Source organism: Kryptolebias marmoratus, linkage group LG20, assembly GCF_001649575.2.
Source record: "Kryptolebias marmoratus isolate JLee-2015 linkage group LG20, ASM164957v2, whole genome shotgun sequence".
Taxonomy (NCBI): Eukaryota; Metazoa; Chordata; class Actinopteri; order Cyprinodontiformes; family Rivulidae; genus Kryptolebias; species Kryptolebias marmoratus.
Genome location: NC_051449.1, coordinates 8,524,966 through 8,545,123, shown reverse-complemented (window position 1 = coordinate 8,545,123; position 20,158 = coordinate 8,524,966). Strand labels below are relative to the sequence as shown.

The window sequence follows — 20,158 nt, the reverse complement described above, 5'->3', positions numbered from 1 at the left end:
ATAATCTGCACCAAGTCAAGAGTGAAATGGGAACGTAAGAGCTGAAACTGGAATTAAATCTCATTTTTAGTGATTTAAGGAAATAGATATCATAAGTTGATAACAACAGGGAGCCTAGTATTTCTGATGTATTTCAAATGTGGACAGAAAGCTTAGTGTCACCTCACTAAAAGAAGTATTTTTTTAAGTCTTTTTTTCTGAAGGGCTAAGCATTACAATACTTAAAAAAATAAATAAAATTTCATCTTACAGTAGAAAAATAATAAAACTTTTTGTTCTGCTTGTTACTGTATGTGTTCTGATGGAAAATACAGAGAATTAGGCAGTGAAATAACAAAAAAAACTTCATTTAATTTAAATGACTCATGGAAACATGGCCTGACAAGTTTAGATTAGAAGGTGAAAAGGTTTTACTGCTGAGAATACAATGGTGCAGAGCCATTCCATCTGTTTCCAAAAAAATGACAACAGGGGTCCACATATAGCTGGCTGAGAGCCAAAACAGCAGCTGGGTTTTAAAAAATCCTCTCCATCTTCATCTCCAACAAGAACAAAATACATTCAGATACTGATTGAAACCTACGGGAGCAAATCAGAGATGAGAGCCACTTGAAAAATGTCTCAGCCTCAATACCAAGGACAGACTTTTGTAGGTTTGTCTTTGTGCAAATCAAGCTACAAAAGTTACAATTATGTCCCAAGAATTTATCTTACATTACATCTTGCAGATGAATAACAACAAACCTTTTGGCAGCCAGTTTATGCCTACAGTATGTGTTTGCAGAATGTCTGTGTGTAAGAGTGAGATAGAGCTTGTGGGTTTGTAATTACTAGTTTTCATTCCAAGGCAGAGTTCACTTATAATCAGTGATTAAACAATTCAAAAGTTGTTTAGAAGGGCATTTAGGCAGCCAGAAACAACTAACACACACACACTCACAACCACAAATTGTCCTATTCTGGTTCATTAATTTTTTTAAATGTTATGACAGTCAAACATTAACCTCTGATCACAGATTTGGCAGCATTTTGACTGGAAACATTAAGCATATTAATATCTATCTATTACCTCATAGCCATGTAATAATGCTCTCTCTGTTAGCTTATCCTTCAGTGGCGAAAGGATTTTAATGCTGCTATAAAGTGTAACATTACTCCCCGGATCACACTTCATCACATGGATGATTAATAATACTCAAATAATATTTACTCTGGTTGCTACAAAGCGCTCCTATTATGAGCGTTCAGTCCAATGTTTGTTTTCTGTACTTGTTTTGGTCACTTGCCATTCTTTGCACCATAGGCTAACATTCACTTCCTTGTTGTTGGCGTGTTTTCAAAAAAACAAAAAAAGCTGGATCCCATGAGTTTTTGGACTTTCCCGTGTGTTTTTCTCTTCAAAATATAGAGGGGTCTCGAAAATTATAACTTTGCTGAATCTACTTTTTTGCGGCCGGTCCACAATCTGGAAAAAAGATGAATATGTTGCTTTTGACATATTGTACCACATGAATGCTTTAGCGGATGAGGTTCCTGGATATTCTGAACTCTATGAGTCAGTGCCACTCCTCTTCAACTGTGCAATTTTACATTTGATGATAAAAACCACAAACCACAAGACTGGTTGTCCTTTGGAAATGCCTGCAGACCACATTCTGAATTAAGGCAGCATTTAGCTCCTAATTATACCCTGCTCTGGTCGTAAGCTTTAAGAACAGCGCTCTTGTCTCAGATGGAAACATTGTGTTGTTGTTGTTTTGTTTTTTTAGGCATCATTCATACCTAATAATGTTTTGTTTCTGGAAAATATGAGATGATAACTTGTGTAATATGTAAGCAATTTTATTTAATCAAGTAAAGACTTTTGCTCCTGTGCAGCAATGCTTATTTACATGCAACTATTTAAATTTTCTTCAAAAGCTTAAAACTACTACATAATAATCAGTTGCTTTGGTCATTTTTTATTGCTACAGCAGGCCAGTGGATTTCAACACCAGGACAATAAGTTCCATCAATGTAAACTTTTAACATTTATTTATGTTCCATCAAAACGTTTTTTTGTTTTCATGGATTCAAGAGATTATACAGTTTTATTGTACAGTTTTTTTTCAGTAATGAAACGTGATATGGTCTCAGTCACAGTCTGGCTACAAAATCACTCTGTAATCCTCTCAATGACAGCTGCTGATACAAATCATATCAGCATTACTATTAGCATTCAGACAGCAACTTTTTTCATTTTTTTGATAAGAAAATACATGTCATTCACCTAAAACAGATCATTTAGATTAGAATTAGATGCTGAAAAATGTATTTTTGTGTTTTCATTACAGAATCATGTGTAAAATTATACAATCTTACATAATTAGGTTTTGTTTGTTCGGTTATTTGGTGACTCTAAATTGTCCCTAGGTGTAAGTAAGAGTATGAAAGGTTGTTTGACTTGTTTGTCTCTATGTGTCCCTGTGATGGACTTAGGCATCAGCTCCCACGACCTCGAAAGGAGAAGCGGGTGAAGAAAATGGATGGATCTTATATTTAATTTGGTGTTTTAAGAGTGGGCCAATTGTGTCAGAAATCTGCCAAAAAAAATGACTTACAACTGAGAAAACACAAAATAGTTGAGGGTAAAAGCTGAAAGTAGGGCTCTTTTTCGGATGAACTCATTCTAATGGACTCATTATTTTTTATATAAGACTTTCATGGAAGACTGTAGTGTAAAAACAAACCCGGAGCTAAGCTTCAAATGATCTGAAAGCTTTCTGAAGGTTTTTTGTTTGTTAGTTTGTTCTTTTTGAACGAAAAAAAAGTTTAAAAAGTTCAGAGGTGACTATGAACTGAACATCAGATCAGGTGACTTTGATGACTCAGGTAAAATGTCTGCTGTTCTGTGTCATTGCTCCAAATGTTTCAGCTTCTGCATTAAAACAGACCAATGCTGTTTGCAGAACTCTGTTACAGGATCCTGCTGTGTGGTCAGAATTACCATTACTTGCTTTTGAGTGGTTTTTTTCTACTTTTTCACAGACTTCACAAAACAAATGTGTGAGAGACTGAAAAAAAACTGAATGTGCAAAGTTGTCGAGCATTCTCAGCATGCAGATAATTCTGTTTGTTTAAGCTCGGCCTTAAAAGTGTTGCAGTGTCAACAAAGCTAAGACAATAGGGTCCGCTGACCCTAATCAATTAGATCTGAACAGTATGACAATATTAAAAGTGAGACATTAAACAGAAAAATATATATATTCTGCATTGTTCACTCTTAACCCATTGTTGAAACAAATAGTTTCAACTATTAGCCTCCTCGGCCATAGATGAAGAGACCTGAGCTCTACTCCATCAGTGGTGCTGAAATAGTTAAAGATTTGAGTGAAGACGAAATATTAAAAGGTGACACATGCAGAGGGCAACACTCCAATCAGCTATTCCTTCATAGCTAACTAAAGGCAAATCAAGTATCCTGCTGACTGCAAAGAACTAGGACAAGGACACTGTTTCTACCATTCTGACTGCCTACCAAATAAAGCCAGAATATTCTGGGCTAATTAGGCACCCCTTAATTACCCAAGGTGTCTCTCATTGGCTGCTAACACTGCGCCCTTCTGCTTTACTTGTTGAAAAGGCTATTAACAAGTCAAACCTTGCACAGATGGTCACCTTGACAGCAGGGCTTTTTTATTTATTCTTTTTAAACATTTTGTCACAAACATTATTGAAAATCTAAATGAAAAAAGACAAGAAGAGAAAAGAAATTCTCGTCTCATAGATTTACAACTGCAGGCAAAATGAAAAGGCCTTGACAATCCCCCTCAGTAGTTCAAACAAGGCCTAGTGTGGTTTTTACATGAAGAACAACAGATTATTTAATATTTTCCAAATAGTTCTAAAACTAGACATATGTTGACACATACCATAATGCCCCCATATGGGTATCAGTTGTTCAGCTGTTAAAAATGCTCTTATGCAGTCTGTTACAAAGTATATAAACACTGACAAGTTTTTTTGTCCCATATTTCTTAATAATTTCTGAGGGTTTAGATAAGGCTGTAGTACTGTTTAAAATCATATAAGATTGTAAGTAATTTGAAGGTTTTCTCCATTCAAATTTTATCATGTTTTTTTTCTTTGAAAAGAATATCAAATCTTTCAAACAACCAACACAAAAATGTTTTGTTTTTTTCTCATTTTAAAGTGAACTGAAAATCGATCTGTTACTAAATCATAGCGTTATAACTCTCTACCATCACAGTTAATTTGCTGCTTCAACTAAATTGAAAATTTGCAACACAAAATTGCTTCCTCCGAAAGACCGAGCTGGTGACTGATTCATGAACTCCCTACTTTCGATGACTCCCCAGCTACACCATGACTGTCAAGATGCTAAACTTGTCTCTGTTGCTGATTTATAACCACATGCATTTATGGTTATCTTCACATGTGTGCTTCTTTTGGGTCTGAGCGAAAAAAAGTATCACCAAAAAGCCAGACTTTCATGACTTTAACTGGCGGAGGGGAAGGTACGGATTCTCGGTCACCAGACAAAAGGGTAAAGACTAAAATAAACTTTTAATACCAAAACATGAAACAAAAGCTGTGAAGGATAATACATGTTTCATCCAAACGGTAAATATCAAATGGTAAATAGAACTTAAATCTAAATAATTTAAGCAGAACAGAGCTGCACAGGAACAAACTGACAGGATTACATTATTCGACCCGGCAAAGCGTGAAGGAACCCTCAGCTGAGTGAGGAGACGATGATAGCAGAGAAGAGGTGAGTGGCAATCAGCAAACAAAACCCAGGTTTGAGGCAAAGGCATGAGTGCAAATAACAAAAATCAACAAGAAAACAGGATTTGCAAAAAAGGAAGTTACCCCAAATACAGATTGAAGAGAGAAAAAAAAAAGAGTATACGAAAGATAAAAATTATTGTGAAAGAAACGACAAGACAAAAGATCAAAAGATAGGAAAAAGAGATCAAACAAAAGCCCACAGACAATAAAAACTACAGAATTAGTTTTTTGTTTATCTGCTATAATTTATATTTTATATTTTGTACCATCAACCTGTCAGGGACTGCAAATGAAAATTAGCCTTTATGGCTAAATGTGGCACATTTATATGATGTCCTTAAATTAGGCTCATGACTGATTATTGCACATTGTCTCTCTTTTCAATAAACTAAACCAAATCATAAACATTAATGTGTTTCTAGGGTGGAACTTACGTCTTTATGATGATGTTCTGAATTAAATTAAAAGTTATAAATACATCTCTGTGTTTCATGTTTCCATTTTGTTAATGTCTAACATAATAACATTATTCCATCTATAAGAACATTTATACGCTAATGGCACAATTATTTATACAACTGCATGCTCTTTGAATGGAGCTTTTACAATCTTAAACTCAAAAAGGATCTTAAAATGTGGGGAAAAAATGTAGATAAAATATACAACTTTCCCACCTTTTTGTTCTTAAGTGGCTATTGCCCCCAAAAATGTGATGGTATTTTTAATATTCTAAAAATAAAAATGCTCAAGCCAAAACTGAGCTTTTATTTCTACTTTATAATAAAAAAGTACAAAGCCTACTTGGATCAGTGCAAGAGTATGATGATGATGTGATTCATATATTCATCTCCATCCCTGCTTAAAGTAAATAGAAAAGGAGCCTAATTCTGTTTTGCAACAAATGCATGGATACACATTGCAGTTTCTGTGAATCCAGATAATCATACATCACATAAAAAAATGAGTGTTTGACTTAATATTCAAATAACTTTTAGGTAACCTGCCAACTTGAAATTTGCCCCTGTAGCCTTGTATCCACTCACAACAGGAGTAAAAATGTTTAAAACTTTTTTAATGTCCCCAGGGTGAACTTAAAGCTTGATAAAACACTTTCTCTTGTTAATACTCCCTGGGCATGGAATAGGCTGCACAAAACCATTACCTTAGAAACACCCCTGCTTTTTAATACCTTTAAAGGTCGTTTACAAAATGCCCTAGAGGAAATATGTTGCTGATTTTCATAATAATCTTAGGCAGTTGAGGAAATGTTACTGTAGAAATGAGAACCACAGAATGTGTGTCTGTTTTATCTTGTATCTCAGTAAGATTTTCCTGGCTTTACTCAAAAAAATAAACAAAAATGACTTCATCTTGCAGATTATTTGATTTTATAAAATGCTTTTTTTTTCCCCACAAAACTGATTCTATGCAGTTTTGAAATGATTTTCTGAGATTTTTCAGGATTATAGGCAGAGAGACACATATGGAGAGATCACATTACAAAAGCATTTATTGATATCCAGAAAACGAATGTTAATGATTCTGATGGAAGATGCTCGGGGGTTTTAGTGGTTTAAGAAAAAGCAAACAGACGCAGTCTGCACTCGACACAGCGTGTTCCAGCTGAGAGGGCTGCAGCTCACCTGTCAGCACCAGATTCCCACTTTCCACTTACAGCAAAGTCACCGGTGCTGAGGTCTTTCAACTCTGTTTCTATTTGACTGAAAATTACTTGAAATCCTGGATTAATGGAAGAGCAAGATGTAAAAAGTGTACAAAGAGAAGATGGGCACATGTGAAACTCTTAAATCCATGCAACAAAGGAGCTCCAGCAAGAATTTCTTTGCTGACTTTTCACCAAATAGAGACAATAAGAGTTCATTAATGTGGGCTCGTTTAAAAAGGTTGTTTTAATTTATAAGCTCATTATTCAAAACTCTCCATCATTTAGTACTATATTTGTTGGAGCAAAAAGTTGCGTAAAGCCTGTAAGAAACAGTCACAAATCTATCAGAAAGAGATAGAGTAACATTTGAACAACATATATTTTGTTTTGTTGAAACAAGAACTTGTGTAAACATTTATAACTCCTGAAGTTCATTATCTATTTGAGCTAGAATAGAAACATGTATTTGTAATTGTCAGCTCAGAACACCATATTTTTCCTGAATTTTATTCTGCAGGTATGATATTCTGACAAAAATTTTTTGGCTTTCTTCAAATGCTGAAGTTAATGCGGGAAACTGCAGGAAACCTTTGCACTGTTATCTAAATTTAAACTGGTTGAGATTTCCACCCTGCTGTTTGGGATTTTTTTTTTTCTCACTTACTGCTGGAAAGTTTTAGAACTGTGAAGTACATACTTAAAACCCATAAGGCTCGGAGTTTTTGCCGTGAAACTAATAAAAGGTCTATTTAAGAAACCCGGCCTTCCTTCGGGCAAAAGCAACGAAACAGAGGGAGCACTCCTGCCCAGAATTTGATCCGCTTCCAAATTGCGTAAACAACTGGATTACGTTTGTGAAATCCTACTCTTCCTGCTCTCAATAATTAAGGGATTGACTCCTAATAGGCCACAAACTTTAATTCTTATTTCATTAAGGAAAATAAAATGAAAATGGAGCCGTTTGTAAATTCAATTAAATCAACTTGCCAGCAGTGACGGGTGGGGACCGTGGATGAATTGTCCATCTATAGCAGAGACATCTGCATAGCTGAGAATTTTCACATGTCAGCTCAAACCGAGCTCCTCAGGGATTCCAAGTATATTGCCCACAAGGAAGTCAAGCACACACACACACACCCAAACTGTTCCCATTTAACCAATCAGTATGTCGCTGACTGCTTGTGTTGAGTTGCAATGATCTACTTTTTTTCCCGCTTGTGCAACAATTTATTACTCTGATGTTTTTCAGCTTGTGTTCTCAGCTTTGAATGCATCAAGTATACAACTCAAGAGACATTATCATTATTCTGAAAGAGCCTTTCACCACGAAAACAATAAAATTGGCTTTAAATGTTTATTTAGAAAATAATAACATCCAGCAACTTTCTATTATTCAGCCAAAATTGGGAATCTGCCTCTTAATTGACTTATTTATTATGAAGAAAATGAAAAGACAAGATTTGTGAGCAATTTTTTCAGATGCAGCTTAGTTATGCCTCTTTAGAGTGATTAAAAGTTGTCTCCAGCTTATCATCTTTTGAATATAAACTATTCAAAGGACCACTTAGGAAAGTAAACTGATAATAAAAATAAGGGCTAAGACGACTATATGCTAAAATGAAATAAAACTTATTGAACTGACAGCCAAAAAGGAGGCTAGCTGCTGATGTTTCTAAGGTAAAGGCACATCATCTGTTTCTCAATGAGGTCTAACATGGCATTAAATTACACATTCTTCGAGTGGAAAAGCAAAAAAAAAAAAAGCAAGGGTCAAAGTAAGTTAAGAAAACAGACCCTTTCCTGAGTCAAACGTAGCAAAGGTATAACCTTACCACACTGGTGAAACTGAAGACTCCCCTATTAACACATGCCTTATGGGTTTGACTCACGAACGTCACAAAAACTGAACAAAAACTTATAGTGGGACAGACATATGTGTACTTCAAGAACTTTAACCTTTCTTCAGTTATCTCAGAAGTTCTCTCAGTTACTGTAACGCTCTGTGAATGAAATGCAGGTCGTGTGTAAGCATGTGCGAGGAGTGTTTTCCCACAAAAAGCTGCCCGTGTGAGCTGAATCCCATGCGTATCGCAGGAAAATCCAGGCAAACATGTAAAACCGAGCAGTGACGACAGCAAGTGACTCGCAGTGTACAGCAACAAGGAGTTCACAGCAGCTGTGAAGTTTCACACCTCTGTACACCTCAAATCCACACGCTGTAGTAACGCAGAAAACAGGATGTCTCAAATTTGCCAAGCACATAATCTTATTAGGATGGGTCTAATCAAATCTTCCACTTTCTTGCATCAGTTAATTTCCATTTCCTCTCAATCTATCCCACTCAAACTCATGCTTGTTTCAAAGCTGAGAGCGGAAACATGAAATTCCTCTTGTGCATTAAGAACAGAATAAAATGTATTCTCTGAGCTCATAACAACTTTCAATACCTTAAACATAAGTTTAAAAGCTTTCCTGACCTTCTGTTCCTGTTCCTTTTAATTCACCTTGAGTATGAAGCAGTTATGAATGCATTATTTTCTGTGAGGACAAGTAATTTTTCACTCTCAGGGTTATATCTCTTCTCAGCTACAGTGAAGGAAACTCAAATAAAACAATTTGCTTTTGGTGGTTTAGGGGTGTTACTGCATACTGTATATACAGCCCAGCCTAATGATTACCAAACAACAAAATAAACAGAGTTATAGGAAAAAAAACACTCTTTGTGCCTTACGCAATTAAAAAAATTAAAGGCCTAGCATTTCTTGAACCAATTCATATCGCTCAGTGCCTTTAATGGCAGAGTGTTAAATGAAGATCATCTTATGATGAAAAGAAATAAAGCTGTAGCAGTTTGGTCAAACCTTGTAAGCGACGTAATACGCAGTCTTGTGATGTTGTGCGACCTGTTAGTTGTGGTGGCCATCTTAAATGAAGTTGACTCCAAAAGTTAATCACTTGTAGATTTACTTCCAATGATTATTGTTAGCTTTATTATTATCTTGATCTTTTTATATCACATAACCTAAAAACTAATAATGACAAATATATATATATAGCAATAAATTATTCAACCCACTTGTGTAAGAGTTCTGAAGTGTTTGACTGATTAGATAATATTTCCAGTAGTTTTTCTGGCAGGCTGTGAGCTACAGTTATTAAAAGCCAGTATCGTATAGCAGGAGGAAATTCTTGAATTTCTTATATATATTTATCTCTGGAGATGAACAGTTGCATCCAGTATAGGAACAACCTGCAGGTTTTTAAAATAGGGACATAGCAGACAGCTGTTACTAGTACAAGAAATGAACATGAAAATGCTATAAAAAGTATGTGTCTAAATGCTTAAAAAAACTGTACAGAATATTTTTCATTAAAATTGACATAAATGCTGATTCCAGAGAAATCCAAATCTGTAAAGTACTGGAGCGTGAGACCAGAACTACTGCCCTGTCGACAGAGGAAAAAAGAAAAAAAAAAAAAAGCAATGGCCAAACATTTGTAATGCTGCACATGCCATCAACATTAGGAAGTACACTTAAATGAAAATGGCTTAACATGACAGTGGAAGAAGGAAAAACAACAGCGCTCAAGCCAAGATGCACTCCATGTTGACAACTGGAGGAGGACAGAAGGAGGTGGTTTTCTTGCAAGTAGACCTATAAGAATTCAAGAAATAGCATAATTGGACCAGGTTCCACTGACAGGTGTCCAGTCAGACTCTCCACCTGACAGAGATACTGCTCCGGACCTATCAATATCTACAACCCTAAACACAGACACATCTGTCAGGCACATCATAGTCCCAAACCCCCACCAGGTACTCTTTCACTGACACACCATTTACTGCAGGCACAGTTTACATAATGTTAGAGACAGTACACACAATGTGAAATCAATTTATGTCTAACATTTCCCAACTTGTATAAATCGAAACAATTCTTAACTTGAGCAATACTAATAATTCTAGAAAACATAGCAATCTAAATGAGAAATTTGTGCATATTTTTATGTTTTGTCAAAATTTGAATGCATTCTGACTTTTGAAAAAGCGTCTTACTGTAGAGCAATGTGAGCAGCTTCAGAACAACGTGACATAAACAATTAATTCTGGTCTGTTTTCAAAGGTCACTCAATTTTTTTTTATACACAATGGATGTTGAGGCATGGTAAAGTTATTTTACAATACGAATAATTACTACAAAAACATCAGAAGTTAGATTTAAAAGAAATAAAATACTTCAAAGACCAGCACAGATTCTCAATACATCAGAAGGAGAAACACAGATTTTTTGTTAAAGGGTTTGCTGAGCTGGATTGTCAGGGCTTTTGTCTCACACACATAAAAAGGAATGCATTGAAGAGCAGAACAAATTAATCAGTGATTGTAAAACAGATCAATCAACAGACAAGTATCTTAGCCTTTTAGTGATGTGTGGAACAGCACCCACTTTTCCACAGCACTTCAGTCCACAGCAAAAGGACCAACAGCTGATAGCGCGCTAGTGGGTTGTTGACATTTAGTGGTTAATGAGGATTAAATACTTTTTAATCCTTAATTTATGCAACAATTTAATTCAGTTTTTTTGTCATGCAGTACTAATAGCACTCTTGATCTCTTGTAAGACAACTGTCGGCTGTACTGAAGAGGGCCTGCATGGTGTTGAGGTGGTTAGAACCATCGCCCTGTGGAAAGAAGGTCACAGATATGACTCAGCTGGAGCCTTTTCATGTGACGTTTGCATAGTCCAGTTGTTGCTCTTCTTAACCTGTCTGCTTTGAGTTTCTCATTATCTCCCTGAGTACTTTAAATCCCAGGTTTTCAGTTATTTCCTGATAGATTCCTGTCAGCTGTGCAGTGTCCACTGAGCTATACAACGCAGAGAGAACCCACTTGTACTTATTCTGGTAAGAGAGATATCCAATGGCTAAAAACTGAACTTTCCGGTGTTTTAGTTAGCTGTGATGTAAATTGTTACTGTATAAATGAATGAAAATGACATACAGAGAGATGTGAGCTCGGAAACAGTGAGCATAGAAAATTGGCTGATTACAGCACTTGAAAATGTCCAGTTTTGTTAGAAGCTGTTTTAACTGTGATCCAAAAATGTGTCTTTGCTTTTACTTCAATACTGATCACTTCAACGCCAACCCCTGACAAATAAGGTGGTTTACAAATGTTTTATCCTTCTACGCCACAATGTAGTCAGATGGCAATGAAGACCACAATTTGCTGTTTTTCATAAATCTCACAAAAATTAAAACCAATGATTTGAAAGTGTGCAAAAGTATACAAATAAAACTTGAATATGTGTAAAATGTATATTTTATCTCATCTACATACATGATTTCCCCCATATTATACAAAACACTGCAATGCATTCATCCCTGTCTATCTTTATAACTAACAATGATGAGACTGAATGTGGAATTATAAATGATCAATCATGAAAAAATATAGCCAGATGGTTAAGATGTTTTCTCTTAATGTGAATTTCTCCGTCTTTTCAATAATTTGCAATCTGGTCCACAGACTCTCAGCTCCAGAAACAAACTAAATGGATCAAATAAGATACAAAATATGCTAAAACTGTGAAGCATCTTTTATTTTGCTAATTGTTTTTATGTACAGTGATCTTTGACAGGCAAGTTATTGCAATGTTTGCTCAGTCACAGCTTTTTATGATTAGCAGTAATTGGCTAACCCAAAACATTAATTAGTGTTTTAAATTAAGTTTTCTTTTTAAAAAAGGAGCTCAATTATGACATGAAAACATGAATGTAATAGATGTAACAGGAAGAGAAATGATTTCAGGGTGTGCTTGGGTAATCAAGAGTCACTGTGGTCATGTAATTGACTGAAATTGACTATTCTTCAAATGGTGCTGGATTATAAGCGAAAAAACTCATCTCAATATTTTCTTGTGTTTTCCATACTTGCAGCATATTTCATCATAAATTTAGCTTTAAAATATGTATTAGATGCAAATGATGACGAGATTTGCCAATGAGAAAGTGACTCAGTGTGACACTCCTTAGTGTTGCTGACCCTAACGTGTCATGACGGGGTGTTGTTGTCCTAATGTGTCTAATAATCGTGGGAGCGTGAATCAAAGGGACGTCCACACAGTCTGAACTCTCTCTGTAAATCCAAACACCAGGCAGGTTCTTATTATACACTTCTGAATGAAATTAGAAAAAATAGACTTTTGAGGTAACTTTGATTACAAAGAAGTACTTTGAAGCATGTATTATTTCTGTCACTGTAAAGTCTTTTTTGAGTAATATTATTATTTGTCCACATCTTTAGAGTACAACCACCACACAATTTACATAAATTATTTAAAGCAAATGGTGATGTTCCACTGTACTTGTTGTTGACTAAATATTAAAAGCAAATATCAGACCATTTCAGGGAATAATAAAACAATAAAAAATGGCAATAAAATTACTATCACTGTACTACTTTATACTTTCAGACTTTGTGTTGAAGCATGAATGAATAAACGAATGACGCATCTCCTATTAGAATTTTAAAATGTTGATAACATAACAATTTCTATATGCAGTCATGTAGAACTTCATATACTTATCTTATAGAGAATCACATAGGAAAATGGAAAATATGCAGCTGTGGAGTTATATTAACGTCATACTACTCTCATTGTTTAGATCCACTGATACGTTTTCAGAATGCAGCGCTGTTTCTTAACGTCTCCTCTTTAGAGCTTCGTGCTGAACAAAAACACATCAAGGCAGAATGGTAAAACATCGGAAAATCTCCAGTGAGTATTACAATGGGATCTCAATGCCTATTTGCTATATCCAGTATAGTACATAAATGAAACACAAGAAAAGTGAGTCAGCTTAAATGGAAAAAAAGTGCTGCAAGTCAATCTAGTGTTGTTAGATAGAAACCAGTGTATGGTGCTGTTTAAGATGTTGTTGTGTTACAGTAACTAGTGTGTAATTCCTAACTTGGTTCTTTGAACATGTATTTTTAACTTTAAACCTCTATTTTTTATTGAGCAACAGTGAAATAAAAAGTAAAAAAAAAAACAAAAACATTTTGTGACTCTGGTCTTAAACTCTGGATCACAAACTACAGAATTTTTCTATCCCACATATTAGAGCATCATATAGGAAGATGTTTAATGTTAATCCCATAATATAGATATTTGACATCTTACTAAGGTTCTGTAAAATGTTTGAGCCTTAACTTTGAAACTGCAACGTTTTGCGATCATGGCTGTAACACAATCTATCTTGAGATGAAAATAATTTTGTTGAATGCTGAGAAGCATAAATGATTTTGGAAGCCGAGAATGACCAACCTTGTATTATTATTAATAATAATAATAATAATAATAATAATAATAATAATAATAATAAAATCACAAGTTAACTAGTCAGTTATCTTGAAATAACCATGCTAGTTTTAGATCATTATTTCAAGAAAATGAGCTTTTTTTCTTGAGCTAATGAGATGATTGTTGACCAAAAATAAGAGAGTTTCTCACAGTTTCATCATTCAGTATTGCTGTCGTGACACTTGGAGATGATCTGTAACAGAAATGCGTCGATCAACAATTGATGTTCCTTCATGTATGGACTTGAATTAGTGGCCAACATCACTGTTCTGATTTCTGATAAAAATGAGGATTTCTGAAATAAATTTTAGTTATCAAGAGAAAACAAGTTTTTCTAAGTCAATAAAAATAGTGTGATTACCTGAGAACCTCGTTATTTCACGATATGGTTATAAAAATTAATCTGAGCACGTCCTCTCTCGATGTTTGTGCATTTATTATTCTTTTGTGCAGATGTTAAAATGGAAGTAATTGCTAAACATCTTATTAGTTTTAGTGAGGTGACTAGTCTTAATGGGAAAAATACATATAATATCTATTATACTACAGTCTTATGAATTATTGCAATCCTCGCCTTTCTACAAATGAACTCCCTGCCAAACATATGAAAAAGGAAGCTCCTCCTTTCCTGATGTAATAACTTGCTCTCGAATGTATCATAGAACAAAATTATTGTTACCAAAATGAGGCAAGTTTTACAGTAGATCACATGTGAGAGGTGTCTTTTTTAAGGGTGCAAACTTAGTTGAAGAGAAATCTCCATCTTGGTAAAGTTTCAGTGAATTTAAACTTAGAAAACTATAATGAGACGTATTTATTTTAAAAAGATAGATACGTTGCTACTTTTATTCTGATTAGTGATGATTTAATCTTTTTATCATGTACACTAATGCATTGTTTTTATTCTACTTTATTAAGTCTAGATTTTATATTGTATTTTATTTTATTATGCCAGTTGTATGTTTTGAATTCTTGTTTTTAATGTGTTTTGATTTTGTTTTTATGGTTATTGTGATGCTCAATTATATCTACCTGTTTCATTAAACTGTCTGAGTTTCACTTGCTTTTGGAAAGTGATACACATTATCGATAAAGTAGTGTAGAGTTGAGCAGAGCGTTTGTCAGAAAAACTCTGCTGAAAAGCAGGGAAAAAATAAGTTTAATTTACACTGTGTACAGTATAACCAAGTCAAATATACAGTTTTGTAAAATTGCTCAAGTCAGTAAAACTTAAATTCTTTTTGAAATTGTATGTTAAATAAAACTGTGTGATTATAAGTTGTGTTAATAATTCATCATTAGCAAGATTATAATCTCCAATCCGATCTTTTGTATTGTGTATTATTTTTTGTTGTACATTTTGTTTGATGTTACAAAGAATAAATAATTAAAAGAGGTCATCAAACAGAGTAGTTTCAGTCATTTTATCTAAATCACTGGGTGATTTATGGAATAATTTAACGAGGGTCTTTTATCTCTTACCCAGTCAGCTGTGCACATATCTCCACAAACAGACAAATGGGGAAAAACATTATCATAAGTCATATAAAATTTCACTCAAAAAAGGCATACAAAATGAATTTTAATATTAAAGCCTATTTTACAAATGCACCAGCAGTTCAACTTAATTTGTGAGAAAATATCTGCAGCCCTTAATTACCAGAGACAGATTGAGAAGAGATTATCCAGCAATCTAATCTGCATTGCAAAGTTCTGCAGGGGGAAATTTGACAGAGATGGATAAAGCTTTTCTGAGAGGTTATTACAAGGGCCGTGCATAATGTAAAAGCTTTTAATTGATACCCTGTAGTCAAAATTTAGACACTGGTATATAATAGAAAAAGTAGTTTGTGCGTGCAGCTTTCTCTTGTTGCATTTGTCACAATGGTGTTGAACTGATTGATCATGTCTATCAGAGTCAGATGAACTGTTCTCTGGTAAAAAATGAAAATCTTTCATCTGTGGCCCTTTCTAATAGTACTGCATCAGTCATTTTACTTTGGCACTAATATGATAATAATTCTACTTGAAACTGATGTTTTTAACTCCTTTTTCTTCCATAATTTATAATGTATAATAGAATAGAGGGTAAAGAAGATAAAAAAGTTGCATATGACAGACAATATTCCACATCTTGCCAAAACTGTCGTGTGCCCAACAAAACATGACAATCCCCACAGATATATTTTGGCACAATGCTTGGCTACAGCAGGCAGACACAGATACACTCAGAATCCAAACACGTGCAAGTCATCACGCAGGAAAACACAGTCATGAGGTAGAGATTAAATCCCCACTAAGGTTTCCTGAAAGCACTGCTTCCTTCTAATAAATGTAATAACTGAGTGAGGCAGCCTGTCACATTGAAAAAAGGGCTCTGTGAGCTGACGTTTTGTCCGTTTGCTGTCAGCCTCTTCCCCGCTTCGGAGTAGAACACAATGAAGTTATTCCTCGACTTCTGTCAGTTCATTTAGAAAAATATGCTGAATGTAAAAACCTAAAGAAAATGAGAATACTTCCCATATATATATATATATGTTGATATTTACATTCAGGATTCACAAATTTTCCTCACTTTAATGCTGAGCCTCTGACTTAATCCTGCAGTCTGACAACTGGATGTCTCGACTTGAAAAGGCTTATGTTTGCTCATAAACGCAGACGCAGACTTTCCATTCTGAGTTAAAATGGCCATAATTTGGAATATAAATACTTTTTTAGACCGAAAAATAAACACCAAACTTAAAAAGCGGGCAAACATCACTCACAGACAGCGCCTTTTAACGAACAAATGTTGAATCAGCTATAAATACACGGCTGTGTTTTAATTGTTTTCTTCTGCCATCTAAACCAACGAGCCTAGAGGTCCACTGTGGTATGGTGATGGACCACATCACTGGGAAAATGCACTGTACCTCAGAGACTGGGCGGGCTGCCCTGTTGAATGCACAACAACCTCAGCCAAAACACACAGAACCAACTCAGTTTGCCTGCACAGTGTGAGTGTGTGGCTGTGTGTGTGTGTGTGTGTGTGTGTGTGTGTGTGTGTGTGTGTGTGTATGTGTGTGCGTGTGCGTGTGCGTGCAGCAAAATTTATGGAGACAGCTATGACAATATTTAGGTAAACCATGCTGCTGTGAATCTGAGAGATGAAACAGTTGCTGCTGGAGGAAGAAAAATTTGGCCTAATTGCTTTGGTTCGGGCAGGTGTAATCTTAAAATAGAATTAAAACAATCTGTATCAAACACAATAAATTCTACAGGAGCTAGGCTACCACACTCAGCTTCACAGACACACACTTATTGCATTGTTGTTGGGCAATACACCTAATGGAACAGGAGTATATCAGTAATCCTGGCTGTTTGTTGTCAGCACCTTTGCTTCCCTCCTAAATCCACTTCATTTTGTCTCTAGAGGAGATATCAAACACATTGTTTTGTAATCATTGCAGTTCAAGTGTGAATGCAGCAGAGTTAGAACACGGAGGTAATAGAAGTGAAAGGCTTCTTATTTCAATCTTAATCCTGAGAGAAGACAGCAACATTAAGTGAAAGCGTGCAACACTAATCATAATGTGCAAGGGCTTAAATTAGACATTCAGTAACAATCTAGCCCAATAGTTTTGCTGATTGCACTTAACATGAATGTATAACAGATAAATCTGTGGAGGACTGAAGTCTGCTCTCTGTTTGACAAGCTGTCAGCGATCATGAAGCACATCTGGAGCTTTGCAGCTCTCATGTGCAACATTACAGGAAAAATGATGGCTGTATTAAACAGAACAGCACAAATGGCTGCATGATTGAATAACTGGAAGGACTTACCAGGCACAAACTGCTGAAGAGTGAGATGAGCAGAAAGTCCAGGTTGTGGAGCAGCAGCAGGGAGGATCCCATCCCTGACCTGAGGCGACTCTGCTTTCCAAGAGTCCTTCTTCTTGCACGGTTTAAACAAGCACCAAAGGAGCTCAGAAGCGACGGTTTAATCTACTTAACTCTCTTCAAAGTGGAGCGAGATGTGTCGTTTTACTCCATCTGGCCTCTCGGTGCTTCTGGCGGCTTCTGAAATCATAACTCTGTAATCGTCTAAATTTAATTTCCTATAATCTACTATATGGTCCGGTTCACCCCGCTCGCCTTATTTTCCTGCATCTGTCTTTTTTTTCTTCTTCTGTTTTTTTTTTTTCTCTCTTCTGAAATTACATCCACATGTCAGAACTATTTATGTCGCTCTCTCTCACTGCGGTGGGAAGTTCAAATGATTCTTTGTAGGGAAAGAAACCAACGCTGTATTTTTAGGTCCTTTTTTATATATAATTTCCCCGCAGACTTAACTTAAACACTTCAGTATGGAGCCGTGCGCCTTCTGGTTTTCATCCAGTCTTCCAGATCAGAGTTGGGATCAGAACACACATAAATAAAAAAAATCTGCTAAAATAAGAGAGTGAGGCTCAGATCCATGGATCACTCCATCACCAGTGGCTGTTGAATTTCACAACTCCGTTCCTCTCTGACTCATGTCACCATCGACGCGCTGGTGCAAGCGGCAGGATCTCAGACAGGGTTTACTTTTTGCGTTTAAAAGTCAATATTAGCAATCTTGTGACAGAGCAGGGAGTATGTTTCCAGGAGTGTGCTATTAAATTTAAGAAACGCACAACTGCACCGCGGTTCCCTTACTTTTGAGTCTCTTTTTTACTCCAAAAACAATGAATGCAATCAAGTGTTCTACCCAGAAATGGTCTAAAACTTGAAAACCAAGCGCGGCAGTCTAACAGTGCCGAATGTATGAAAGTCCCAAACGGGCTCTATTTACGAATGGTGATGCAAAAATAAAAAGAGAGCGAGAGACAGAGAGAAAACGCCGACTTGGACTCAAGGATCTCTACTTACTATCAAGAGAATCTGATAATTCGCAAACGCCTGCGTGTTTTTTCTTTCTTATTATTTGGCGCAGTTGCAGAAGTTGGAGTTTGTCGCGCTGGGAAGCGTCTCCAGATGTGGCATTACGCGTCAGGTCGCGCTCTGTAGTGAGTAGTGTGTGGATGGAAAAGGGGAAGGGGAAGGAGGCAGGTACAGGGTGGAGCGTCGGCGGCTCTCATTGGTGCCCTCGCTCTTACGTTGGAATAAACCACGACTCCAAAAATGACAGTTTTTTTTTCTCTCTCTCTCTTTAAACAAACTCCACATTGAACAGATCTCAGGGCCTCTGCCAAACCACTTTTTCCCCCTGCAGTTTCTCAAAAGTTGCATCGTGTTAGATTGGATTACAGAAACATAATGCAGGGAGATGTCGATTTTTTTTATCTGAGGCTTAACTCCAATGTGAAGTAAAGCACAAGAACAGCGTGGTTTCTTCCAACAGCTTTTTTTTTAAACTAATTCTCAGATGACATATAAGAAACAAGGGCGCCACAAAAGGGGGGGAGGCCAGGGGGGCAATGGCTCCCCACAAAATTTGCTTTCGCCCACCAACACCCCCACCCTGCTGCCAGACAGTCATATATGCATAATCTGTCCGTGAGCAGAATATCTTGTAAATCACTGAGCAAATTATTTATTTTTAAAATTTTTTTAAATGAAACTCTCAGAAGGTAATCATTAGATGTACCTCTACAATTTATTTACTTTTCAAGTCAACCTGATTTAAGATGGCTGCCACAGCTCCTCAACGTTAGCGAGCACAAAAATGATAATAGCGCACTCCGTTTTACATATTATGAACTAAGATTTGGTTTTTCAAGGAATGCTGTCTTCAGTAATGAATATGAATTTGTAAAAGGAGAGGGCACGTTTTAATAAGCTAAGTAGAAAATGTGCTGTTCTCTGTAACATCAGATGTAAAATAAAACAAAAGCAAAGTAGGCTTAACTCCTAAACCAGCATATTGCCTAACTCTGCCTAATTTACACCTATACATCTACATTGCAGTATCTATTTTTTTCAAATAGCCAACAGGGCTTGTTCGGCTTATGCCAGCTAATCTTGTGACCTGTGTTTGTCTGAGACCTTAGACAGTCAAAGGTCCTTCGTTGTTTGTCCGTTGCCTTAGGTGGTTCCTGATGAAAGCAAACAAGTTTTGCATTAAAATCAGCAAAACAGTTGTCTTACGCTCAACGATAGTTTGTACTACTTTTTATAAACATCTGCTCGGGACACCTCACCAACACTTTGCCAGGTTTCCATCACAAACGTGAAATCCAAAGCATGGGCAGTGAGGAAGTCATTTAAAAATAAAGGTTTAATTTGCTTGAGATGTTGCATTAACAAAGCCCATTCTGGCTGAAGCTAGCTCTCTCACCTACAACAGTGTCCAACTCAGCTATCGTAA

General features: G+C 36.0%; 1 protein-coding gene across 1 annotated transcript in view; it reads right to left on the bottom strand.

Annotated features, from left to right (window-relative positions):
• Nucleotides 1-18,873, bottom strand: part of pth1r (parathyroid hormone 1 receptor) — a 45,298-nt gene extending 26,425 nt beyond the window's left edge. The window contains exon 1 of the mRNA XM_017426092.2: nt 17,653-18,873. Coding sequence (XP_017281581.1) covers nt 17,653-17,724 — 72 coding nt within the window. The 5' untranslated portion in view covers nt 17,725-18,873. The remainder of the gene's footprint in view (nt 1-17,652) is intronic.
• Between the last annotated feature and the right edge of the window lie 1,285 nt (nt 18,874-20,158).